Raw genomic sequence first — 27785 nt, 5'->3', positions numbered from 1 at the left:
CACACACACACACGCTCGCACCCACCCAAACATCCCTCAAAAGTGCAGAAGTAGAACGCGAGGGCCCGTTGGGCTGGAACAGCACGGAAGCTCGCGGGACATTTGACACGCAATGCGATATGGCTTGTGCCCTGGGATAGATAGATAATTTTTGATCCAACTCTACCCCCCAAAAAACTGGCTAATTTCAAATGATAAAAGAGAAACATTCGGTCGTGTGAAACGTCTCTTGGGAAATTGTTTTAGTTTGGATTAGTTCACCTTGGATCTCAAAAGGATCTCTTTTGAGCTCTGTCTTGTCAATCAGGACCGTGTAGAATGAAAACCCTCGCAAGCCACATGACATCTACAATAAGACTGAAATTCATGGTCTAAAACTGGCTGCACATAACTAAGGAACGCCGATATTTTGGAGAGTAAATATTCTGCAGCACTCAGTCCTCGAGAAACTGACGGACGACCTCGGGAACCATTGCAAATGACCCAGTTCGTCTTAGACCAGAGGGGGGCGAAAGGCAAAGCACCGATTCGGTTTTATGACGCCGATCCAACTGTGCCTTCCCTGCCGCTGAACGAAGAGCGGTAACCCCCAAGACCAACCTACGGCTGATTGAAAGGAGCAGGATAGTCAGTTCAAAGCAGGCGGTCGGCTTAGCGTCCCCGTCACCGAAGAGAAGCAACTGACTTTCGAGAACCATGGAATGATCATCTTAGGGGAGAGCTACTTAGGGCAGCGTTTAAAATTGGGAATAATTCTTTTGTGGGTGCGTAAACATAGACACGCGACAGCTGCAAATGGATTCTCTTAACTTTGAAAAGATACCCTTAACTTTGAAGAAGCCTTCAAGAAGTAAGAAAGGGCCTGTACTTCTGTGGAAGGGAAGAAATTTCAAGAAGACTGACGGCTAAAATAGGTAAAAGGTGATGTTAAGATAGCCACTTGATTTCAGGCTGGCTGAATTTAGCCAGCCAAGGACTAGCTAAGTAAGCTACAAACCCCTAGATACAGACTTAGGATAACTTTTTCTACACAAAGACCGTTTCTACGGAAGTTTTCTATCACTTCTAAACCCCACACACCTTTCTGTAAAGTTTGGCATACAGAAACACAGGCTCCTGGGATGCTTAGATCTGGGTTTCTAACCCAGCAGCCACCTTGAAAGGTTTGTGTGTCTACCTTAAATATCCCTATCTGAAATCTCATGTCTTTAGGTCCCCCGATGTAGGTCATTTTGAAAAAAGGAGAGCAGGAGAAATGTGTGTTCCGCTGTGTTTCTAGCTTTAGGGGCCAGGCAGCAGCAACCAGAAACCAAAAAATAAAAATAAAAATTTTGTCACAGATCTTCATACTCTCAACTAAATATCACCCTGCTCAACGACATTCGGAGAGGGGGGGGGGGAAACAAAACAAAACAAAACGTTATGTACACATTTTGTCCCAGAATTCTGGTACTTAAACAGTAGCAGCAACAGAAAATTATTTGCTGGGGTTTTTTTTCTTCAGTATTTTGTTTAAGTGAAAGCGGAATTCCAAATGAACTGTGCAGATGAAGGGAATAAGCAAAAGATGAGCCGGGAAGGGGGTGTGGGGGAAAGGAAGGGGGAAATGTAAAAAAAAGAAAAGAGGATTTAATAGTCTTATAATGAAGTCGGTTGCAGCAGCTCCTGCTCTCCTTGAATCTCCCGGGGCCTCCAGACGAGTCTCAAAAGTTTCACGATATACCAGAGAACTTGGTGTCTATGTTAGTCGCTTCTTAAAGTTTGCATGTACATCGGGGAGACTTTCCAGGTCCCAGTAAAAAATCCTGCAAGAAAAGAAAGAAAGAAAGAAAGAAAGAAAAAAGAAAAGCGCTGGTGAAATGTCTATTATCAGAGCCCTGATATTAATTTACTTAATATAATTATTATGCTGAAATCGGTTAACAACTGATTACGGAGAAACTGTAGAGTGAAGGGTCTGAAGAACGTGACTGGTTCTTAAATGCCACTGGAGAAGCAAATTTTCTGAAATTCCTTGATATGGGGTTCCTGGGGCAGTGATGAAATCTAAAATTTGTTACTACCGGTTCTGTGGGCGTGGCTTGGGGGAGGTAATGTGACTGGGTGGGCGTGGCCAATTTTTTTTTTTAACTTTTAAAACCATTTTTTCTACAGCCTCTTCGGCCAAGAGGTTGTAAAAAAATGCTTTCAAAAGGCTTTGATGATCCCAGCTGAGTTTTTTAAAAAGCCTCTGCCGATCAGGCAACTCAGCTGGGATCGTCAGAGGCATTTAAAAGAAAAAAAAAGGGTTTTTTTCTTTTAAAAGCCTTTGACGATCCCAGCTGAGCCGCGCGACCATCAGAGGCTTTTTTAACTTTTTAAAGCATTTTTTCGGCCAAAGAGGTTGTAGAAAAAATGCTTTTAAAAGTAAAAAAAAGGCCTCTGATGATTGTGCGGCTCAGCTGGGCATGGGGGCGGGCAGGGATTTTTTTTACCGGTTCTCCGAACCACCCGCCGCCATCGCTACCGGATCGGGTGATCCGGTCTGAACCGGGAGCATTTCACCCCTGCCCTGGGGCCTCCCTGAGCCTGGTGGTTTTCTTGCAGACGTTTCACGAGCCAACTAAGTAACACCATCAGTGCTAGAGAGGAAGGGGAAGACTGTAGGGCCCTTGGTGCTCTCTGAGCTTGGTTGTTTCCTTGCCGACATTTCATTACCCGACTAAGTAACATCATCAATGCTCAAAGGGAATGGGGCTTGCAGGAAGGAGGAGGAGGAGGAGGAGGAGAACTCTGTGTCTGTATGGGTCTTTGGCACTCTCCGAGATTAGTCGTTTTCTGGCAGACGTTTCATGACCCAACTAGGTAACATCATCAGTGTACAAGGCAGTGGAGTTTGCACTATTTGTGATGTTACCTAGTTGGGTCATTAAAGTTTGCAAGACCACCACCAATCTCAGGGAGCACCAAGAACTCCCCCAATATTGTTACTCAACTATTGTAAACCCCCTCACATTTGAGGACTAACTTGAGAGCCAGGCCAGGAAGATAAACACGCATCAAAGTCAGTGACATCATCAGTAATTCACAAAGTTTGCCCCCTAATTTAGCTGGGTCACAAGGGAAACCTTGCCTGGCCTTTTAGCTTCTAGCATCCAAACTCAGTCACCAAGTTTCTTGGGACTAAATCCTCCTCCTCCTCCTCCACCGTCCCCCAGTGGAAAGGCCCAATTAGCCTTCAGAAGAAAACAATGGCTAAAAGTATGCCATAATTAGACATGGCTTTTACTCGTGCTCTAATTTCCTTGCTGGCTTTGGCAAAAGGGTGTTTCTGAAATCGGAGCTACGGAGTGTCGAAATTGGCCCCTCGGGAGAGGAGAATTCTGCTGAGGCTGCTGTAACTGGCATCACGTCAAGCAAAGCAGGACCAGCTACTTTACAGGATCAGCTAAGGCAGAGAAATCTATAATAATCATCATCATCATCATCATCATCATCATCATCATCATCATCATCCCTCGGAGCAATACCCAAAGGGCTACCCCGCTATTTAGGAATTCTAAATTTGCCGGACTTGAACATTTTGACTCTACAAAAAACCACCTTACTCGGAACAGCTTACATCCTCCGACGATACCTTAACAGTTCCTAGGTCCTTGGTTAGGACTCGAGCTGCTGAGCTATTAACCAGCCTCAAAGGCTGTGAATCTCACTAAAGATTAACCAATAAATAATAATAATAATAATAATAATAATAATAATAATAATAATAATTTTTTAAAAAAAGACCAGCAGGCAAAGAAAACTGTTCTGCTGCTAGACAGTTCTGGAAGATCTGATCTGGCAAAATCCTTCCAGTGTGCAGGACCATAAATACACGGCATCTCCAATTTTTTTACTGCCCGAATCAAATCTTTAACACAACAGAATGACAGAATTGGAAGGGACCTTGGAGGTCTTCTAATCCAACCCCCTTCCTGCAGTTTAAGATTGGTTCTTCTAGGCTAATTCTTTCTTTGATGGTCTCATTTCTGATTTTATCTCTTTTGGTCACTCCAGCAGCTTTCCTCAACCATCTTGTTTATTCAGTTTCATGTATGTTTTGTCATAAGTGTCCATGTTTGGCACTTGTACAGAACAGAGTTGGAAGGGACCTTGGAGGTCCTCTAGTCCAACCCCCTGCTTAGGCAGGAAAGCCTACGCCACTTCAGACAAATGGTTATCCAACGTCTTCTTAAAAACTTCCAGTGTTGGAGCATTCACAATTTCTGGAGGCAGGTTGTTCCACTGATTAATTGTTCTCACTGTCAGGAAATTTCTCCTTAGAACTAAGGAGAAATTTCCTGAGTTGCTTCTCTCCTTGGTTAGTTGGTGGTGCAACAGACTAAAGTGCTGTTAAGTATCACCAGCTACCTGCAATTACTGCAAGTTCAAATCTCACCAGGCTCAAGGTTGACTCAGCCTTCCATCCTTCCGAGGTAGGTAAAATGAGGACCTGGATTGTGGGGGCAATAAGCTGACTTTGTATAAAATAGAACACCGCTGGGGGGGGGAGGGGGGCAAAAAGCCCTACTAAGCAGGTATGTACAAAAGGATGAAGGCTATTGCTTAACGCATTGTAAGCCGCCCTGAGTCTCCGGAGAAGGGCGTCATATAAATCGAACCAATAAACAATAAATCGAACCAATAGTTTCCACCTGTTGCTTCTTGTCCTGCCTTCAGGAGCTTTGGAGAATAGCTTGACTCCCTCTTCTTTGTGGCAGCCCCTGAGATATTGGAAGACTGCTGTCATGTCTCCCCTAGTCCTACTTCTCATTAAACTAGACATACCCAGTTCCTGCAACCGTTCTTCATATGTTTTAGCTTCCAGTCTCCTAATCATTTTTGTTGCTCTTCTCTGCACTCTTTCTAGAGTCTCCACATCTTTTTTAGATCATGGCGACCAAAACTGAATGCAGCATTCCAAGTGTGACCTTACCAAGGCCTTATAAAATGGTATTAACCACTTTATATATAGAATAACAGGATGGGAAGGACCCTTGCTAGACAGTTCTGAAAGATCTGATCTGGCAAAATCCTTCCAACGTGCAGGGCCATATATACACGGCGGGCCCAATTATTATTGTCCAAGTCAAATATTTAACGCAGCAGAGTTGGAAGGACCCTCGGAGATCTTATAGCCGAACCCACTGCTCAAACCGACTGTCTGGCTCAGCAACAGAAACGTGGGAGCTCAATTGCAGTCGTAAGTGGAGGACTACCTCCACTTAACACTGAGGATTACAGAGGGCAAACCAGACCGTAGCCAGACACAGCGATCTGGCTACAAGCCCAGTTCTTCAAGAGATGCTGTCACGGTAAGAAACCGGCTTCCCACAAGTTCAAAAGGAAGAAAATGCCCCGTTTGACCGATCAGCAACTAAGTCTGTGTAAACAAGGCAATCCCTCTCGCTCGGAAGCACGCAAGGGGTCAGCCAGTGTGTGTCGTCCCCCCACTCCTCCTTTTCGGTTATATAAGGAGCAGCCCTCTTTCGCTGTTTTTTTTTCGGAGAAGACCCATTCCTGACTCAGCTCATATCCAAGGGAGGGGTGGGGGATAAGGACAGACAGCTAGCCCCCCTCCCGGCCAAACAAGCAGCCAAAGGGGCAGTTCTGTCCCGGCCTTTTGTGTTTACTGGACTCGCGTGTCAGCATCCTGAATTTTGAAGGATTTTTTTTTTTTCCTCCCCAGAGGGCACAGCCTGGTTATGCAACCCTGCACCGTCGTGTTATGGGCGCAGGAATAATCGCAACTGGCAGACGCAGATGATTTGAAAAGTTTTGGGTGGGGAGGACGGGCTCAAAAAAAAAAAAAAAAAAAAAAAAATTAAAATAAACAGAAATCGAAGACAACATCAAACGCTCCAAAAGGACCCGAGAGGAAGGAAAGCCATTCCTCTGGAGCTTTTGATGCCCTCATAAACAAGTCTGGGGGATGGAGGGCTCCTTACATAACCCCTAATCATCTCTGTGCCTGAGAAGCAAACGTCTACGAAAAGGATCAAAAAGGTCTGGACAGGTACTCTTTTAAAAAGGTACAGTCATGTCCCGAGGGATGCAAAACTTCACTCGTTGTCCTGGGATTAATCCAAAGCATGTGGGTTTTTTTTTTTAAAAAAAAAAACAAACAAGAATGGAAATATCGCTTTTCTTTGGATTACGGAGAGGTCAGACGAGGCTTCTTCCGTCACGTGGCAAATGTTTTATTTTGATTGTATTTATTGGTACCCCTGCCTTTTATTATTTTTTTACAAATCGCTCAAAGCGGCAAAAAGTATCCAACGGATCTTCCTCACTTTATAATGCCTTGGTAAGGGATATTACAGCCACGATATTTGGTCGTCACAAGATAAAAAAGATGTTGAGACGCTGGAAAGAAGGCAGACAAGAGCAACAAAGAGGATACGGGGATTTAGGCCAAAACGTGAAGAATAGTTTTTGGGTAGGTCTAGTTTCATGAAAAGAAGGACTAGGGGGGACACGATAGCACTCTTCCAATATCTCAGGGGCTGCCACAAAGGAGAGGGGGTCCAGCTATTCTCCAAAGCACCTCAGGGCAGGACAAGAAGCAATGGGTGGAAAGTAATCAAGGAGAGAAGCAACTTAGAACTAAGGAGAAATTTTCTGACTGTTAGAACAATCAATCAGTGGAACAACTTGCCACCAGAAGTTGTGAATGCTCCAACACTGGAGGTTTTTAAGAAGAGACTAGACAACCATTTGTCTGAAATAGTATAGGATCTCCTGCCTGAGCAGGGGGTTGGACTAGAAGACCTCCAAGGTCCCTTCCAACTCTGTTATCTGTTATCCTCCTGGTTTCCCCACAACAACAAAGATGGGTTGGGCTGGCAATCACTGGTCCAAAGTCACCCAACCCAAGAGCCTTGGTGGCGCAGCAAACTAAAGTGCTGTTAAGTAGCACCAGCTGCCTGCAATTAGTGAGAGTTCGAATCTCACCAGGCTCAAGGTTGACTCAGCCTTCCATCCTTTCGAGGTAGGTAAAACGAGGACCCGGATTGTGGGGGCAATAAGCTGACTTTGTATAAAATAGAACACCGCTTGGGGGGGCCAAAAGCCCTACTGAGCAGGTATATACAAAAGTATGAAGGCTGTTGCTTAACGCATTGTAAGCCGCCCTGAGTCTCCGGAGAACGGCGGCATATAAAGCGAAGCAATAAATAAATAAATCTATCTATCTATCATCTCTCTATCTATCTATCATCTGTCTGTCTGTCTTGTCTATCTATCATCTATCTAATAAGAGCCTTGGTGGCGCAACAGGCTAAAGTGCTGTTAAATAGCACCAGCTGCCTGCAATTACTGCAAGTTCAAATCTCACCAGGCTCAAGGTTGACTCAGCCTTCCATCCTTTCGAGGTAGGTAAAATGAGGACCCGGTTTGTGGGGGCAATAAGCTGACTTTGTATAAATATACAAAAGGATGAAGGCTATTGCTTAACGCATTGTAAGCCGCCCTGAGTCTCTGGAGAAGGGCGGCATATAAAGCGAAGCAATAAATAAATAAATAAATAAATAAATAAATTGGCTTTAATGGCTAAGGTGGGACTTGAACCCATGGCTTCCTGCTTTCTAACATGGTGCCTTAATTACTAGGCCAGGCCGGCTCTCTATTTAGGGCGTCTCTTCCAAGAATGTAGGGCAGCATTTAATACGTTTAAACATCCTTCCTCTGTTCACCCCACAAGTCCAAGGCCTAAGTGAGACAGGTTCAGCTGACGAAAAGTAGTAGAGGTAATGCTCAACTTACAACCGTTCATTTAGTGACTGTTCCAAGTTACGACGGCACTGAAGAAAGTGACTTATGACCGTTTCCCCACACTTACGACCGTTGCAGCATCCCCAGGGTCACGTGATCAAACTTTGGAAGCTTGGCAACTGGCTCATATTTATGACGGTTGCAGTGTCCCTTTAGCGACCTTCTGTCGAGCAAAGTGAATGGGGGAGCCACATTCCCTTAACAACAGGGTTACTAACTTAACACCTGCAGTGATTCCCTTAACAACCGCGGCAAGAATGGCCGTAAAATGGGGCAAAACTCACTTAACTGTTTTGCTTAGCAATGGTAATTTGGGGCTCAATTCTGGTCGTTAAGCCGAGGACTACCTGTACTCTTTTGATATTCATTATTTGAATACCGAGCTTGGTGAATATGATTTATTATTTTTAATGATTGATGCAACAGCAGGTATCCATGTTAAATTAATTACGAACAAATGAAAACAAGATCAATACTGGCGAAACACTTCAGCCCAGCTTCATTTCAGAGCAACTATTCGATAAGGGGCTTCGGGTCCTAACTTTTTAATCCAAACAGCCTTGTCAACTGATGTATAATCAATGCATCAACGTATTTTCTGGGATGGGTTCTTGAGGGCTCAAAGAGGCTCACCCAAAATGAGCTGGAAAGCAAGACAGAGAATTAATTTCGGGTCCAGTCAGGAGGACTGGACGGGACTTTCCTTTTAATGCCAAATGGGAGGGGTCGTGTCACAGGTAACACACCTGCACAAAAGCTGCAGCCGGATACCAATCAGGCAATTTAACTGTTTCATTGAGCCCGTCGTAGACGACCCAATGGGCTTCCAATTCAAGGAAACTGCAAGGACTTTCTCCCGATGGGCATCTGTTCCCTAACCCTCCGCATCTTAAAATATCCATATTTGCATTTCATAATATTAACTGATTTATTTTTAGCATGTTTTTTTTCTTTTATTGCTTCCTCCAATTTTCTCCACAACTACCATTCTGTGAGGTAAGATAGGGCTGAGAGAATGACTGGCCCAAAGTCACCCAGTCGCTTTCATTCTTAAGGCAGGACTAGAACTCACCATCTCCTGGTGATTGGCCCAAAGTCACCCAACTGGCTTTCATGCTTAAGGCAGGACTAGAACTCACCATCTCCTGGTGATTGGCCCAAAATCACCCAACTGGCTTTCATGCTTAAGGCAGGACTAGAACTCACCATCTCCTGGTGATTGGCCCAAAATCACCCAACTGGCTTTCATGCTTAAGGCAGGACTAGAACTCACCATCTCCTTGGTGATTGGATCAGTCACCCAGTCGCTTTCATTCTTAAGGCAGGACTAGAACTCACTGCCGCCAGGTGATTGGCCCAAAGTCACCCAACTGGCTTTCATGCTTAGGGCGGGACTAGAACTCACCATCTCCTGGTGATTGGCCCAAAGTCACCCAACTGGCTTTCATGCTTAAGGCGGGACTAGAACTCACCATCTCCTGGTGATTGGCCCAAAGTCACCCAGCTGGCTTTCATGCTTAGGGCGGGACTAGAACTCACCATCTCCTGGTGATTGGCCCAAAGTCACCCAACTGGCTTTCATGCTTAGGGCGGGACTAGAACTCACTATCTCCTTGGTGATTGGCCCAAAGTCACCCAGCTGGCTTTCATGCTTAGGGCGGGACTAGAACTCACCATCTCCTGGTGATTGGCCCAAAGTCACCCAACTGGCTTTCATGCTTAAGGCAGGACTAGAACTCACCATCTCCTGGTGATTGGCCCAAAGTCACCCAGCTGGCTTTCATGCTTAGGGCGGGACTAGAACTCACCATCTCCTGGTGATTGGCCCAAAGTCACCCAGCTGGCTTTCATGCTTAGGGCGGGACTAGAACTCACCATCTCCTGGTGATTGGCCCAAAGTCACCCAACTGGCTTTCATGCTTAGGGCGGGACTAGAACTCACCATCTCCTTGGTGATTGGCCCAAAGTCACCCAGCTGGCTTTCATGCTTAGGGCGGGACTAGAACTCACCATCTCCTGGTGATTGGCCCAAAGTCACCCAGCTGGCTTTCATGCTTAGGGCGGGACTAGAACTCACCATCTCCTGGTGATTGGCCCAAAGTCACCCAGTCCCTTTCATTCCTAAAGCGGGACTAGAACTCACACCATCTCTTGGTGATTGGTCCGAAGTCACCCAATCATCTTTCATGCCTAAGGCAGGACTAGAACTCACCATCTCCTGGTGATTGGCCCAAAGTCACCCAGCTGCTTTGGTGCAAGACTAGAATTCAGTCTCCTGGTTTCTAGGCCGCCACCTTCACCACTACCCTCAACTGATTCTCTTTTCAAATTCCTGCCAAGCAAAACTGACATGTTTTCTGAATTCGGCCACTTTGTTCCAGCACAGGGGTAGATAGCCAAGCTGTCTCAGGAATTCTGGGAGTTGAAGTCCACAGGTTGTAAAAGAGCCACAATTGCCCACCCCTGGCCTAGGGGATAATATACTACCCCCTCATCTATGGAAATCCGGATCACGATTGTCCCAAAGGTCCTTTTTTTTTTTCAAGAGGCAACTGGACTTTCTGGTGTTTCTTTGACGACGTTTCGCTTCTCATCCAAGAAGCTGCAGCTCAGAGCTGAAGAAGCTTCTTGGATGAGAAGTGAAACGTCTTCAAAGAAAAACCAGAAAGTCCAGTTGCCTCTTGAAAAAAAAAACATCTTTGGTACCCCTCCTCCTCATTTTAGTGAATAAAATCCTTCAGACTGCTCTGTAGAAAAGCATCTATTTTCTCTCTTCTTCATATCTGGGGCCAACAAGCAAAATGCGCTTTTTAAAGCCTCCCTCAAAGCAGCGGGGCAGGGAAACAAAAGAAAAAAAAAAAAAAAAGAATTCTCAAACTCTTGTTCCTAACCCCCAATTTGCAAGCGGAGACGCCTCTCAAAAGCAGAAGAATTCCCTTTAGCCACCCAGGCTCAATTCAGTGAGCAGAACACAGGGGGTTTTGCATGACAGCAGCTAGGCAATTATTTAAAATTGCAGGCCGTGGTTAAGAGGTTCCCCGGCTGGCTTCTGCGGTGATCCACAAATACGGCAGGGTGACGAGAGAGAGAGTGCGGGAGCTCCAGGGAGTATCTGTTGTGCTACTTCGGAGCCTGCAAAAGCCCAAACTTTTGTTCGTGACACGGTGATGTTTGGAAAGCATCTTGCTATGTCTGGAATGTCTCTAGAGAGACGGGCCTCTGCGTCTCTGCCGATTGTTCTCTGGCCTCGCTTGGAGCCAGGGTGGATAAAAATCAATGATTTTTTAAAAAAAAAAATTAAAAAAAAATCAGATTTTTTTGATTTAAATCAAATTTTTTGATTTAAATCAGGTTTTTTTTATTTTTATTGAATTTATTTTAATAAAAAACTTTTGGGGTAAAAATCTATCGTAAGATAGTTTTCTATTTATTTATTATTTATTTATTTATTAAATTTATATACCGCCCTATTCCTGAGGGACTCAGGGCGGTGTGAACAGCGAAAGATAAAAATACATGTAATACAAACGTTAAAAAAAAAAACCAATTAAAATATACTAAATACTCTGGTCCTAGATAATTCAAGACATCCCAGTTTAAAACAAAATCAAAAGCAATATAAAGGGAAAGTTAGGCCAGGCCTAACTATTTAAACTATTTAAGATACATAAGTAATTTAGTTTATTCAGCCTGAAATGGAGCTGAGTTATGTAGCAGGAGGCTGTATATTCTGCAACACTGGGACTATCGGTGAGTCAACAGCGGGTCAAAGGAGTAGCAGATTTCATTTCATTTCATTTTATTAAATTTGTATACCGCCCTACTCCCGAAGGACTCAGGGCAGTGAACAGGCACAAAATAAAACACATAAATACAAAAGTTAAAACATGATTAAAACCTAATTAAATAATTTTTGCCCGAGACAATTTAAAACTCCCAATAATTTAAAACAAATTAAAATTTGAGTTTAAAAATTTAAAAGAAAGGGGAGAAAAATTAGGCCAGGCCGGCTTGCTGGAATAAGAGGGTCTTAAGAGCATGGCGGAAAGTGCGCAGAGAGGAGCCAGTGCAGCTCGCACAGGAGAGATGTCACACGGAGCAGAGATGACAGTTGCTCTTTAAAAATTATGATTTAAATCGAGTTGATTTAAATCAAGCCTTTTTACTAGTGATTTAAATCACGATTTAAATTGTGATTTAAATCAACTCGATTTAAATCAAATCCACCCTGCTTGGAGCCCAAAGGAAAAAACAGACTCCCTCCTGCCGAATTTGACTTGTGAGCAGCGGGTGAGGGCAACCACAGCTGGCCTCATGGCTCTTGCAAGCCGGCCACACTCTCTCAACCTCAGCAAGGTCCTTGCTGAGCAAGGAATAAAAGCATTTTATTAAAATAAATTTGATAAAAATAAAAAAAAACAATCTGATTTAAATTTTTTTAAAAAAATTTACAACTCCCAGAATCTTTCCCAGCCAGGGTCTTAAATTTGCTAAGGTTGCACAACACCTGTCTGGAGAAAGTACAGGCAGTCCTCGTTCTATAGCCATTCGTTTAGTGACCGAAGTTGCAACGGCACTGCGAAAAGTGACATTCACTTGATAACGGCGGCCCAAAAGGTAAAATTGAGCCTGACTCATTTAACAACCGCCTTGCTTAACAAGAAACATTCTTGTTGTTAAATCGAGGAGTGTCTCCTTTCCACATGCAGCTTAAGAGGAAGCCCACCCTGCATTTAAAAAGAGAGGGAAAGTTCCAGAAAGTTCTTTACCTGGGCCGAGACTTTAAATTCATAGAGGTAGCAGGAAAGGGCCTAACTTGCCTTCCAAACAATAAATAAGTCAGTCTTTTTGGGGTGATGCCTTCTTTTACGGCAGGGGTGGCAACTTTAAGACCTGTGGACTTCAACTCCCAGAATTCCTCAGCCACTTGAAGACTGCCTGTAACCCCATACAAAGACCCTTGGTGGCGCAGTGGTTAAAGTGCAGTATTGCAGGCTGACTCTGCCCACTGCCAGCAGTTCAATCCTCACCGGCTGCAGGTTGGCTCAGCCTTCAATCCTTCTGAGGTTGGTAAAAGGAGGACCCAGATTGTTGGGGGCAAGATGCAAATAATGCTCTCCGAGTGGATTTGATTTAAATCAAGTCGATTTAAATCACGATTTAAAGCATGATTTCAATCACTAGTAAAAAGGCTTGATTTAAATCAACTCGAGTTAAATCATCATTTTTAAAGAGCAACTGTCACCTCTGTCCCGCAGCAGCTCCTCCTCTGACCCGCTGTTGACTCACCGACAGTCCCAATATTTTTTTTTTAATTTTTTAATTTTTATTTTTTTAATTTGATTTATATGCCACCCTTCTCCGGAGACTCAGGGCGGCTTACAATGCGTTAAGCAATAGCCTTCATCCTTTTGTATATTTATACAAAGTCAGCTTATTGCCCCCACAAACTGGGTCCTCAATTTATCTACCTTAGAAAGGATGGAAGGCTGAGTCGACCTTGAGCCTTGGCGAGATTCGAACCTGCAGTAATTGCAGGCAGCTGGTCTTAATAACCAGCTTAATAACAGGGTGCCTTAGACCACTGTACTACCAAGGCTCTTGGTAGTACAGCCTCCTGCTACATAACTAAGCTCCGTTTCATGCTGAATAAACTGAATTATTCATGTATCTTAAATAGAAATCTACCCTTGGATAGCTTTTTAATCCAAAAGCATTTTATTAAAATAAATTTGATCAAAATAAAAAAAAAAAACGATTTAAATTTTTTTAAAATCCGATTTTTAAAAAAAAAGAATCATAAGATTTTTATCTACCCTGAATCCTCTACATTGTAAACTGCCCACAGAGTGCTCTAAAGGAGTGGCCCCCAACTTTTTGGGCACCAGGGGCCGGAGAGGGTTTTTTCCGTGGACCAATGGGCTTCAGGTGCTACCTGGCTTCAGGTTTGTGCACAGATTGGATTTTGCTCATTTGTGTGACCTGGTTTCTGGTGTGCCGGTTCACAGCCCAGACGTTGGGACCCCCTACTCTAAAAACGTGATGGGGAGGGGAAGGATGTTTATTTTATTTATTTATTTGATTTATTTGATTTGATTTGATTTCTATACCGCCCTACTCCCGAAGGACTCAGGGCGGTGCACAGCCAAACAATAAAATACATACATACAAAATTTAAAAGTGGAATTAAAATCAAATTAAATAGTTTTGGGCCAGACAAATTAAAACCCCAATCAATTTAAAACCTATTTTAAAATTTGAATATATAAAATACTAAAAAATTAAAAAATTAAAAATCTTTTATAAAAGAGGGAGAAAGTTAGGCCAGGCCCGCCTGGTGAAATAAAAAGGTTTTAAGGCGCGGCGGAAGGTGTGCAGATCCGGGATCCTCCGTATCTCCGGGGGGAGCTTGTTCCAGATCGTAGGTGCCCCCACAGAGAAGGCCCTCCCCCTGGGGGCCGCCAGTCGGCATTGTTTGGCCGACGGCACCCGGAGGAGTCCCTCTCTATGGGAGCGTACTGGCCGGTGGGAGGCTATTGGTGGCAGCAGGCGGTCCCGTAAGTACCCCGGTCCTAAGCCATGGAGCGCTCTAAAGGTGGTAACTAAGACCTTGAAGCGCACCCGGAAGACCACCGGGAGCCAGTGCAGCTCGCGCAAATGGGTGTTACATGGGAACGCCATGTCGCTCCCATTACCACCCGCGCGGCCGCACTCTGCGCCAGTTAGAGCCTCTGGGTGCTCCTCAAGGGGAGCCCCATGTAGAGAGCGTTACAATAGTCCAGGCGGGAGGTGACGAGGGCATGAGTGACTGTGCATAAGGAGTCCCGATCCAGAAAGGGACGCAACTGGCGGATCAGGCGAACCTGATGAAAAATCCTCCCGGTCACAGCCGTCAAGTGCTCTTCTAAAGACAGCTGTGAATCCAGGAGGATGCCCAAGTTGCGCGCCCTCTCCGTAGGGGCCAATGATTCGCCCCCAATAGTCAGTGATGGCACCAACTGACTATATCGGAAACCACAGCCACTCGGTCTTGGATGGGTTGAGCCTGAGCCTATTCCTCCCCATCCAGATCCGTACGGCCTCCAGGCACCGGGACATCACTTCAAGGGCATCGTTGGGGTGGTCTGGGGTGGAGATGTACAGCTGGGTGTCATCAGCGTACTGGTGGTACTTCACCCCGAAACCACGGATGATCTCACCCAGCGGCTTCACATAAATGTTGAACAGGAGGGGCGAGAGGACCGACCCTTGCGGCACCCCGCATATGAGGGGCCTCGGGGTCGACCTCTGCCCCCCTGTCAACACAGACTGCGACCGGTCAGAGAGAAAGGAGGAGAACCACTGCAACACAGTGCCTCCCACCGCTAACTCTTCCAACTGGTGCAGCATGATACCATGGTCGATGGTATCAAAAGCCGCTGAGAGATCTAACAGGACCAGGACAGAGGAGCAACCCCTGTCCCGAGCCCTCCAGAGATCATCTACCAACGCGACCAATGCCGTTTCCGTGCTGTACCCGGGCCTGAAACCCGACTGGAACAGATCCAGTTACGTTTCATCCAGGTGCTGGGGGAGCTGTTGCGCAACCACACTCTCAACAACCTTCGCCACAAAGCGAAGGTTGGAGACCGGATGATAGTTTACCAACATTGCCGGGTCCAGGGAAGGCTTCTTGAGGAGAGGCCTCACCACTGCCTCTTTCAAGGCGGCAGGAAAGTCACCCTCACCCAAGGAAGCATTTATAATCCTCTGGAGCCAGGAGATTAAATAGATGTTTAATCCTAAATGCTATTGCTATCTCCTTTCCAGCATTCCCTAACCTGTTGCTACCAGAAAGAGCATAAATAGCCTCAAGCCAGTGGTGAAATTCAAAAATTTTCCCTACCGGTTCTGTGGGCGTGGCTTGGCTTGGTGGGGTCATGTGACCGGGTGGGCGTGGTCAACCTTTAAAAACATTTTTTAACTAATTTTTTTTTAAAAAAAACTTCCGATGAACAGCTGTGACAAACAGCTGTGCCCGTGATCGTGGGAACTTTTTTTTTTTTTTAAACTTTTTTAAAAAAACCTTTTTAAAGCATTTTTTTTACTACCGGTTCCAGCGAATAGGTAGTAAAAAATGCTTTAAAAAAGTAAAAAAAAAACTGTTCTGACGATCGCGCGGCACAGTTGATTATCACAGCTGATCATCGCAAGTTTTTAAAAACTTTTTAAAGCATTTTTTTACTACCGGTTAGGCTGAACCGGTAGAATTTCACCCAAGTGCCTCAAGCCCTTGGATTCATGGCAGGATCATTTTAATAGGCAGAGAAACAGAAGAAAGGCCCCTTACCCTGTTTTCAGAGCCCACCAACACTTTGACCTGAGTTTAAGCAGCACAAGTAACCTGGTCCATTCTGGATTCAAGCTCAAAGGCATCGGGTCGATCTTGCGGGTTAGCAGCCAACATGTCTTTCAGGAGCTGTTTGATTCCTTCAGACATGGAAGTCCTGCGTTTCTGAGGAATGTGCAACTCCATCTTTGGGTTTTCTAGTAGAGCTTCCCCGACAGGTACGATCTCGGTCCCCTGCTTGATGTAAGTCCCCAAGAGTTCCTTCTTGGTCTCGGCATCGATGAAGGTTATCCGCTCGATCATGGCCCAGATAATGATGCCCAGCGCAAAGATGTCCGCTTTGGCCGTGTAGTGCCCCTCCCACACTTCGGGAGCCATGTAGAAATCCGAACCGCAAGCCGAGGACAACCAGTACTTGTTCACATTCACATTTTTGTCGTCGTCGTCGCCGTCCTTGCCTCGGGCGGTCAATCCCGCGCACACTTTGCTCAGCCCAAAGTCTGCGACTTTGAGAACCGGAGCTCCCGACTGCTCGGTGATCAGGATATTGTCCGGCTTCAGGTCTCTGTGCACGATGTGGTTTTTGTGCAGGAACGCAATGGCGCTGGTCAGCTGGAGCATGAAACTCTTGTTGGTGGCCGGGTCGGGCCTGCGGGAAAGAATATACTGGTTCAAGTCTCCCCCTTCGCAGTACTCCATGACGAACCACAGGTAACAAGGCTCTTCGGCGTAACCCAGAATCCTCTCGCCTGGCAGAAGGAGAAAAGAGCAGGAGGAATAATTACTGCCTTGGGCAAAACGGAGTGACTCCAAATCAGTTAGAACGGATTGAAACCATTCATTTAGGATTCACACAGGTTAAGACCAGAGGTGGTATTCAGCGGGTTCGGGCGAATCGGTAGCAGCATAATGCCATCCTATTTAACCACGTTTTTGAGGCCTAGCACATGTGCGGAAGTTGTGTGTGTGTGCTTTGCGCACACGGGGTGAAGCAGTAGTAATGTGAAACCCACCGCTGGTTAAGACACCAGAATATCAGTAGTCTTTGACTGCTGACCACAATTGAGTCCATGATTTATGCTGCTAAGTGAATTTTGCCCCATTTTCTTGCCACAGTTATTGGCATGTGCACCTAACAACTGCATTACTAACTTAACAACTGCAGTGAGTCAATCTGGCTTCCCCAAAGACTTTGCCCATCAGAAGTTTGCAAATGGTGCTCCTATGACCCAGGGCACTGGAACTGGCAGAAATATACATGCCAGTTGCCCAAGTGTCTGAATTTTGATCATGTGACCATGGGGGTGCTGCAACAGTCATAACAGTGGAAAACTGTCATCAATTCATTTTTCAGTGCCGTTGTAACTCTGAACGGTCACTGAATGAATTGTCATAGGTTGAGGACTACTGTATTTCTCAACCTTGGCAACTTGAAGGTGTGTGGACTTCAACTCCCAGAATTCAATTAGTTCTGTCTGTCTGGCGAATTGAATTCTGGGAGTTGAAGTCCACACATCTTCAAGTTGCCAAGGTTGAGACCGCCTTAGAATCTTAGCAACTCGTGTGTGATGCTCAGAGCTGGAAACCGGATTCCAGACAGCATCAGACCAAAGGAGAATAATAAAATAAAGCTATCACTTCCTGGGAGCCTTCTAAAACCCTATTTCTGCTTTTTTTTTTTGCAGCCACAGCCTGCTGCTGAGTATACACAAGATTTGTGTATACTCAAATCTTGTGTATACTGTTCACACGTCCCTTTTACTAGCATTGAGAAGTCATCACACTGTTGTGGCTCCGTTACCGGAGCCTGTGTCATTGGCAGGAGAGGACTCCGAGAGTGAAGGAGAGGAGTTGGCAAGGCCTCCCTCTCCAGGACCCTCCTCTCTGGCAATGCCTTCGGTGTCTGCTGAAGGGCAAGAGATAGGGCCGGGGCCAAGCACGTCCACGCAGCCACAGGTGGGCAGTGATGAGGGAAATGAGTCTTGGCTGGATCCTCGGCAGCGTCACAGAGATAAGCGCGTGCAACAGAAGAAAAGGCGTGCCCGAGATTAAGCTGAGTCACTGGACCACACCCCACAGGGCATAAAAGGGGGTGAGGTGGCCATTCAGACTCTGTGACGGACAAAACTAACTACTATCGAGTCACATTGCATCTTTGGAAACAACATTATCTGCCTTGGATTTATTTTACGAACTGGACAATTCTTGACTGTGGGTATTTTGTTTATTGAGTAAAAGTTCTTGGCAAGCAGCTACTGGGTTGCTGCCAAGCCTCTTATCGGAAGAATTGGTTGTCTGCCAGTTTATTTAACCCCCGGCTGTCTGTTTGTGTGCGTGTGTGAGACGGGGACAGAACACACACTGGTTTAAGTACAGAACTGACTTTTCCCCTTCCTCAAACTTTGATGTAACTTTGCCATTCTACTCTATATGAGCCTGGGAGGCTTACAAAATAATACCACTAATCTTCCAAACAGAATGAGGCATAGATAACTAAATGCTGCTAACACACAAAAAAAAAACCCTACAGGTAATCCTCCAACAGTTTGCTTAGTGACCAGTCAACGTTATAACGGCCCTGAAAAAAAAGTGAGTTATAACCATTTTCCACAGTTACGACCTTTTGAAGCAGCCGCTATGATCCTGCGATCAAAATTCAAATGCTTGGCAAGTGGTTCGTACTTACGACCGTTGCTGTGTCCCAAGGTCGCGTGGGTCAAGCAAAGTCAAATGGGAAGCCAGATTCACTTTACAACCAGGTTACTGATTTATCAACTGCAGTGATTCCACTTAGCGACTGTGGCAAGGAAGGTGGTAAAATGGGGCAAAAAAAATCACTTAACCAGTGTCTTACTTAACTACCAAAATGTTGGGCTCAATTGTAGTCGTAAATCGAGGACTACCTGTATCCGGATTGGTTTTTTTTTTTTTTTAATATTATTTTTGCCATAAAGGATTGTGAGAAACGCTGGTTATTTGCATAAACATGTCTGTCACCATGACTATTACTATGGTAATTGAAGGTCCTATCAAAATTTGGCTGGGCTTCCTCCTCAACAAAGAAAACATGTTGGAAAATGGGTGTGAACTACAGCCCTGAAGGATTGAAGGGCTTAATCCCACATAAAGGAGCTTTTTCTCATCCTATTTCCTCCTTAATCTCGGCTGGTAAACAAACACGGAGAGGAAAGGCAGGGCCCAAGTTATAAAAATCCTATGGTGGCTGCATTCAATAATTAAAGAAATAATATTACTGCTTTTTCTTTCGTTATGAGGATGCGGAAGAGCGCTTCAAGATTGCTTGGTCTTTCAGACCACAAGAGGAAATACTGTACAAGTACTAAGCAATAGCACTGATATAGCCCTTTACAGCCCTTTCTAAGCAGTTTACAGAGTCAGCCTCTTGCCTCGAGTTATGACCAATCGAGCCCAAAATTTATGTTGCTGAGTGACACATTTGTTGTGAGGTTTGCCCCATTTTTGCGGCCTTTCTTGCCACCGTCGTTAAGTGAATCACTGCAGTTAAGTTAGGAACACGGTTGTTAAATGAATCGGGCTTCCCCATCGCCTTAGCTTGTCAGAAGGTCGCAAAAGGGGATCACATAACCCTGGGACACTGCGACCGTCATAAATATGAGTCAGAGGCCAGGTGTCTGAATTTTGATCACGTGCCCATGAGGATGCTGCAACGGTCGTAAGTGCGAAAAATGGTCACGATGGTCACTTTTTTCAGTGCCGTTGTAACTCTGAGCAGTCACTAAATGAACTGTTGTAGGTCGAGGACTAGCCATAGTCAGAAAAAATTCTCACAAGGAACCGTCGCTTCCAAAGACTACAGAGAGTTCTCGACTTACAACAAAACATTTGATGATCGTTCAAAGTTACAATGGCACTGGAAAAAGTGACTTGCAACCGTTGTTCACACTTAACGACCGTTGCAGTATCGTCACGTGATCAAAATTAAGATGCTTGGCTATCATATTTATGACGGTTGGAGTTATCTCAGGATCACACATTGGCAACTTTCTTTCCAGCAAAGTCAATGGGGAGGCCAGATCCACTGAATAACTGTGTTACTAACTTAAGAACCCCAGTGATTCACTTAACGACTATGGCAAAAAAGGTCACAGAATGGGGCAAAACCCATTGAACAACTTTCTCACTTAGCAACATAAACGTTGGGCTCAATTGTGGTCGTAAGTTGAGGACTACTTGTATATAAAAAGAGAGCAAACCCCACTCCCTTCTAGCACTGATGACGGTACCTAGTCTGGTAATGAAATGTCTGTAAGAAAACAACCGAACTCAGAGATTACCACGGACCGCAGTCTTCCGCCGCCTCTCCGCAAACCTCACTCCCTCACTTGAACTCACTTAACAATTGTTTTGCCCAGCAGAAGAAATTTGGGGGTTCCATTGTGGTCGTAAGTTGAGGACTACTTGCCGTTCACCCCATCCTGACTTTTCAAAGAAAGAAGTAGCTTTGCCAACGTTTTATCCCAGCTTCTGAAAGGCCCTTCAAAGACCGATCCAGACCAGATGGCACTTTGGCACATCATTCATATATATATTCATATTCATATATATATATATATGTATGGAACTCCGACTGCAGCTGATTTTATGAGAGATAATGTTGGGAGGCAGATGTTTTATTGCTCTTAGCCACTTAACTATTTTTTTTTTCTTTCTATAATTTAATACCAACAGGTTTTGCAGGTTCGAACCTGTATGAAGTGAGTGAGTTTGGGCAAATCTGACAGATGTTTAACTGGCATTACCATATGGACACTACCTGTTGTATGGAAATAACCAGAAGAGACCAATTGCTCGTTTCTAACCAACTAAAATCTTACTCAGATTGCCTTGATTTATAAACCATTCGTTTGAAGTTTCAAATGTTTTGGGCCTGGAAAGCCTCCTGCACCAAGCTGGAAGCCAAAACGGGGCGTGGGGGCGCATGTGCGGGGATGCGTGTGCATGCATTGAATTTTGGGGGTTTGGGCACGCGTGCGTGCATTCACGTGCGTGTGCTCTCTGGGCACTCTGGGCCCAAAAAGGTTAACTATCACTGCACTAGAATATCCATCCAATATAAACATACTCCCAAAAAGTTGTTTTTACGTAACAAGGTTCCAACGGGGATACCGTACCTTATACCCATTGGAACCTTGTTACACAAAAACCACCTTTCTGGAATCCAACGGGAATCCTTCCAAGTAAATGTGCTTAGAAGTACAGATTTCATTGATGTCACAGGCTTCCCTTTAATCCACAGCTTGTTATCACTTAAAAATGTTTGACACTCGCTTTGTCTCTCTCTCTCTTTTGCTGGTCACTGGATCGAATAAGACACGACTTACTTGTTTTGCCTATTGTGAACAGGCGGATTAAGGGGATGAAGCTCTTTATTTTTGTTCGCTAAGTGAAGGCGAAGCGATCAGGGAATTGTTTATACTTGTCACGGTGGTGGTCGCAAGAAATCAGTTTCGGGGAGTGGGGGGTGGGTGGGAGGAAAGTTCTTTTAGTGCATTATTTTTCTTGCTTCTGCTTTATAGAATCTTTCACTGTTCTATTCCACGCTTGTAAAAAAAAAAAATAATTGTTTTTAAAAACGTTCCGACAAAATCCATCGGTTGGTTTGACAACAAAGGGATCGGCGCCCCCTTCTCCCGATCAGATGGACCGTGTAGTATTAATTCCACTCGGTGACCGCTTATTCTGTGTTGACCTGCCGTGTTAGGCCCAAGAGATTACAGCCAGCAATTAGCCACATGACAGATGATATAACTAGAAGCACAAAGACTGCTGATGCCTGGCAAATGAATAAGGCACAATGCTCGGTGCCCATCTGCCCACTCTGTATGTTCTGGCAAGTCCCCCCCCCCACACACACATCTGCAGCAGGCTGGCTGACACGTGAAAGGGTCTGGCTTATTTAAGAAGCCACTTCTGCTCAAAAAATAAAAAATAAAAAAATCACACACACATGCGTGACCGATGACGTGCGTGATGCCCAGCCCACGTCTGGTAATGCGGTGACCGGGCACGCTGTTCGGCCATGTGGTTTCCTCTCTGCTCTCCCCTCCACCGTTCTGTTCTCAATTAAACAGCAAGGTTCACTTGAGTCTACAGGATACCTCGTTAAAACCAGATTTATACTAAATATAGAGGAATGAAATACTGGCAGCCGCAGTCTGCCGAAGAACTGACTACTGGAAGCCCGAGCGAGCATTGGGCTTTCCTTGTTATTTTGGCAAATTTGTATTTGCAAAGGAGTTGAAGTCCACAAGTCTTAAAGTTGCCAAGTGCAGAGCCCCCTGCTTTACTAGTTAGAGACCCTTCTGTGTAAGCAACACTACACGGTGCATGTAAAAAGTTCTCCTGGCTTGAAAAAGCTCAAACACAGGATTCACAGTGATTGCACCACGACTGGGAAGGTTTGAATGTATGAATCCCCAGCATTTTCAGGGTGGCTTAGAAAAGGCTCACCTGCTCTCATATATATTCCAGAAAGCATAAGACAAAACAATGGTACCAATATAGGAGAATATTTGTACAGGCTGAAAAGAGGGGTCCTTGGTACTCTCTTGTGCTTGGTTTTCTTGCAGGCATTTCATTACCAAACTAGGTAACATCATCAGTGCCACCACTGTTTCACTCAGAACAATGCTTATGTAGCACTGATGATGTTACCTAGTTTGGTAATGAAACGTCTGCAAGAACACAGCCACAGTGGAAGGAAAGCGAAGAGGGTGACCAGCAGCAAGGTGGATGGTCTTGGTTAAAATGGTCTTCAGAAGATCTAAAAAAACCAAGTTAAGGGCAAACCTTTCATAGAGAAAGTCTATATGGAAATTAGAAGTCCAAAATGATGACATAATCATTTATTTAATCATTATGAGGTCCTTGGCGCTTTCTGAGCTTGGTTGTGTTCTTGTGGACGTTTCATTACCAAACTACATAACACTATCAATGCTACATAAACATTATACTGAGTGAACCAATGGTGGGACTCGACAGCTTTCTATTTCTTTATCCAGAACAGCATAACTAACAGAGATGGATAGTGAGCATCCTAAGGTGCTTTTGGCTTGCAGGACTAAGCCAGGATCCAAAGACTTATTATTCTTCAGCTATTACCTAAGGGCATTATCTCAGCTTCTCACTACCGTGTTTCCCCAAAAATAAGACCCTGTCTTATATTTTTTTTGAACCCTGAAATAAGCGCTTGGCCTTATTGCCATGTGCTCAAAAGCCCAATTGGGCTTATTATCAGGGGAGATCTTATTTTGGGGGAAACGGGGTAAATTTTGAAAATTATTTTTTTTTATTAATCATACTTCTATGCCACCCACTCTCCGAGGACTCTGGGTGGCTACAACAATCAACAGTATACTAAATAGCATATTGCCCCCAACAAACTGGGTCCTCATTTTACCACCCTCGGAAGGATGGAAGGCTGAGTCAACCTTGAGCCGGTGAGATTTGATCCGCTGATCTGCTGAGCTAGCAGTCAGCTGAAGTAGCTGCAGTACTGCACCCTAACCACTGCGCCACCTCGGCTCTCAAAAATTACACTTTGAGGGCCACTAAATTCGGAGCCAACAAAAGAACCAATGTTGCATATCTTTAGTATATGCACCATTGGTTCTTTTGTTGGCTCCGAATTTAGTGGCCCTCAAAGTGACCCTAAAGATGCTACTGTAAAGAGGTCCTGTGTTTCTCAACCACGGCAGTTTGAAGATGCGTGGACTTCAACTCCCAGAATCCCCCAGCCAGCAGAGCTAACCTAGAAACGGGAAGATTTTGAGTTCTAGTTCAGTCTCAGTCCCTCTTTCTCAGCCCAACCCACTCGCAGGAGCATTATTGTGGGGATAAATAAGAAACAGGAGTACAGTATTAGTATATTCACGGCAGGAGGATATAGTACTATCTCTTCAGTTAGTAATGGTTAAGGACTTACCCCTTTCTTCCAACATCTCCCTTGTAAACCCATCACTTTCCTGCAGAGGAGGGGCACTTCTACACCTGTTAGCTGCCCCTTCCTTCCCCGGTTTATCCCTCTACGTTAGCTAGGTTGATGTGGTTTGGGCTCTTCCCTTATTACTAGCACTGATGATATTACCTAGCTGGGTCATGAAACGTCTGTAAGAGAGCCAACCAAGCTCAGAGCACCAAGGATCCCAACAGTCCCCCCTCAAACCCCACTCTCTTCTAGCACTGATATTACCTAGCTGGGTCCTGAAATGTCTGCAAGAAAACTACCAAGCTCAGAGAGCACCAAAGACCCCACAGTCCTCTTCCTCTACCTCCTCTACTCCACATACCCTACTCCCTTCCAGTATTGATAACGTTCCCTAGATGGGTCCTGAAACGTCCGCAAGGATACCACCAAGTTCAGAGAGTACCAAAGAACCCCAAAGTCCTATTTCTCCCTCTCCTCCTCTACAAACTCTCCTTTCCAGCACTGATAACGTTCCCTAGCTGGGTCCTGAGATGTCTGCAAGACCCCCCCCCCAACACCCAGCTCAGAGACCACCAAGGACCCAAAGTTGACCTCCTTTTCCCCCACATCACACTCCCTTCTAACACTGATGACGTTCCCTAGCTGGGTCCTGAGACATCTGCAAGAAAACAAGTAACCTCAGAAAAGACCGAGCCCCACTATCCTCCCACACACACCCCTCCCTTCCAGCACTGATGATGTTCCCTACCTGGGTCCCGAGACATCTGCAATAACCCCCCACCCCCACAGCTCAGAGGCCACCGAGGACCCAAAGTTGTCCTCCCTCCTCTTCCCCCACACCCTTCTGGCACTGATGATGTTCCCTAGCTGGGTCCTGAGACGTCCCCAAGATCCCCCCCAACTCAGAGACCACTGCAAGAAAACCACCATGTTCAGAGAGCACCAAGGACCCCACAATCCCCCTCCTCCTCCTCCTCCCCTCTGCAAACGTTACTTCCTTCTAGCACAGATAACGCTTCCTCTGCAAGGAAACAAGCAACCTCAGAAAAGACCAAGAGCCCCACAATCCTCCTCTCCCACCCACACACCCCACTTCCCTTCTACCACTGATGATGTTCCCTAGCTGGATCCGGAGACGTCTCCAAGACCCAGTTCAGAGACCACATCAGACCCCCATTCCCCCAAGTTGAACCCCTCCTCTCCCCAAGCACCCCCCACCTTTGCTCCCCCTGCCCTCAGCAGCACCGCCTCCCAGAGCTCAGCACCCTCCCATCCCTTCCCCCCTCCCCATCGTGCGAACGGCCCCAATACGTGTCCTCTCCTGGGAGACCGTCCAGACCAGGGGTCTCCAACCTTGGCCACTGTAAGCCTGGCGGACTTCAACTCCCACAATCTCCCCCCTCCTCCCCTCTGCAAACCTTACTCCCTTCCAGCACTGATGACGTTCCCTAGCTGGGTGATAAAACGTCTGCAAGGAAACAAGCAAACTCAGAAAAGACCAAGAGCCCCACAATGCTCCTCCCTCCATACCCCCCCCAACCCCACTCCCTTCCACCACTGATCACGTTCCCTAGCTGGGTCCTGAGACGTTTCCAAGACACACACACACACCCCCAGCTCAGAGACCACGTCGGACCCCTATTCCCCACACACCCCACCCCCTTTCACCGCTGATGACGTTCCTTAGCTGGGTACTGAGACGTCTGCAAGGAAACAAACAACCTCAGAAAAGACCGAGAGCCCCACAATCCTCCTTCCCCCCCCACCCCCACCATCACTGATGACGTTCCCTAGCTGGGTCCTGAGACGTCTGCAATAACCCCCACACCCCTCAGCTCAGAGACCACCAAGGACCCAAAGTTGTCCTCCTCTTCCCCCATACCACACTCCATTTTAGCATTGATGACGTTCCCTAGCTGGCTCCTGAGACGTCTGCAAGACTCCAGACCCCCATTCCCCCCAGTTAAACCCCTCCCCTCCCCAGACACCCCCCCACCTTTGATCCCCCTGCCCTCAGCAGCACTGCCTCCCAAAGCTCAGCACCCTCTCCTCCCTCTCGTCGTGTGAACGTCCCTGACACGTATCCTCCCTCGGGAGACAGCCCAGAGCAGGGGTCTCCAACCTTGGCTGCTGTAAGCCTGGCAGACTTCAACTCCCACAATCCCCCCCTCCTCCTCCCCTCTGCAAACCTTACTCCCTTTCAGCACTGATGACATTCCCTAGCTGGGTGATGAAACGTCTGCAAGGAAACAAGCCACCTCAGAAAAGACCGAGCCCCACAATCCTCCCCCACACCCCCCACCTGCTTCCAGTACTGATGACGTTCCCTAGCTGGGTCCTGAGACATCCCCAAGATCCCCCCCCCAACTCAGAGACCACTGCAAGAAAACCACCATGTTCAGAGAGCACCAAGGACCCCACAATCCCCCTCCTCCCCTCTGCAAACCTTACAGCGGCCCAAGTTGGAGAGCCTGGGCCCAGACGACCCCTCCCTCTGCCCCTTCCTTCCCCTTCCTCACCCTTGAGGGAGGTCTCGACCAGGCGGAGGTAGAGCGCGCTCTGCTTGTTCCCGTGGCTCATGCGCTGCCCGAGCCCGTCGCGTTGCAGGACGCACTCCTCGAAGCGCACCACGTTGGGGTGGTGCCGCCGGAGGCTGGTCAAGGCCCAGAACTCGGCCAGGGCCAGCTCCACGTTCTCCGGAGCGTCGCACCTCAGCCTCTTGACGGCCAGGCGGGCCCCGCTGCGGCCCGACACCGCCTCGTACACCACGCCGTAGGCCCCGCGCCCGATTTCAGACACCAGGCGGTAGCGTGGAGGGGAAGCCAAGGCGGCTTTGACCGACGACGGTGAGGCCCGGCTAGGAAGACCGACCGAGCGGCCTTCCATGGCGGCCGAGGCGCCCCTCAGAAACGGCGGCGGCGGCGGCGGCGGGAGCCGCTCGCGCTCGCCGCGCCTCAGGCGCCGCTCCGGCAACCTTTCTGTCCCTCGGCGGCCACCGTCGCCGCCCGTTTCCATAGCAACGCCGCGGCGGGGCCTAGCTGCCACCACTGCAGCCGTCGCCGCCGCCGCCGCCTTTTTGCCCGTCGTGGTCGGAGTCGTCGCGGGCGGGGAGCGCCTCTCTTCATCCCGCCCGCCCCGCCGGACCGGGGCTCGACGGAGGCTCACGTTCGCTGCTTTTTTTTTTTTTTTTCCCCGGCTCGCTTCCTCGCCCGCTTGCCCGCCTGGCTGGCTGGCTTACGGGCGGGCGGCCGGCCGGAGGACGGTAATTCTCCGAGCGTCTGAGGCGAAGATGGGAAGCGAGAGGAAAGGAAAGGTCGGAGGGTAGAAAAAGCGCGCCTTGTCTGCCCCTTTAAAATGCGCCCAGCCAATCGCGGCGCTGCCCGCCCACCGAGGAGGGAGGGAGCGGCTCGAACTATTTTTCCGAAAGAAAAGGGGGGGAAAAGTTCATAAAAACCACCCCGCTATCCAAGGACACTCTCGCCTCTTCCGAATTGTGCTCCGTATCTCTTCTTATTTTTTCTAAAAAAAAAATAAAACCAATCACCCCGAATGTCTCCGCACGTCGGAAACCTAAATTTGCAGTTGTAGTTAAGAACAAACCTCCCCCTTCGTTAGAATGGTCTGCTCCTTTCCCTTTCGCGGCAAATATTTCATTCATAGCTTCTGGAAGGCGGGAGGGTCCATTCCATCTCA

The 27785-nt window shown here is 46.7% G+C and overlaps 1 protein-coding gene across 1 annotated transcript; it reads right to left on the bottom strand.

The window, feature by feature from the left end:
- Positions 1-756: 756 nt before the first annotated feature.
- On the bottom strand, positions 757-27462 carry STK35 (serine/threonine kinase 35). The gene is made up of 3 exons (XM_060684565.2): positions 26612-27462; positions 16124-16872; positions 757-1805 (listed from the first exon to the last, which is right to left on the bottom strand). The coding sequence occupies exons 1-2, from the start codon at positions 27105-27107 to the stop codon at positions 16160-16162; spliced, it is 1209 nt and encodes a 402-aa protein (XP_060540548.2). The 5' UTR covers positions 27108-27462; the 3' UTR covers positions 757-1805; positions 16124-16159.
- Positions 27463-27785: the final 323 nt, after the last annotated feature.

This window comes from Pantherophis guttatus, chromosome 3 (genome assembly GCF_059756535.1).
Source record: "Pantherophis guttatus breed Tessera chromosome 3, ASM5975653v1, whole genome shotgun sequence".
NCBI lineage: Eukaryota > Metazoa > Chordata > Lepidosauria > Squamata > Colubridae > Pantherophis > Pantherophis guttatus.
Note: the sequence above shows the minus strand (reverse complement) of the source record. Positions and strands in the feature narration are given on the sequence as shown.

Coding starts and splice junctions, on each gene's coding strand:
- STK35 (XM_060684565.2), bottom strand. CDS start 27,107: ATGGAAACGGGCGGCGACGGTGGCCGCCGAGGGACAGAAAGGTTGCCG. Junction 16,873..26,611: donor GGTCGAGACCTCCCTCAAGG/GTGAGGAAGGGG, acceptor TCCTTCTGCCAG/GCGAGAGGATTCTGGGTTAC.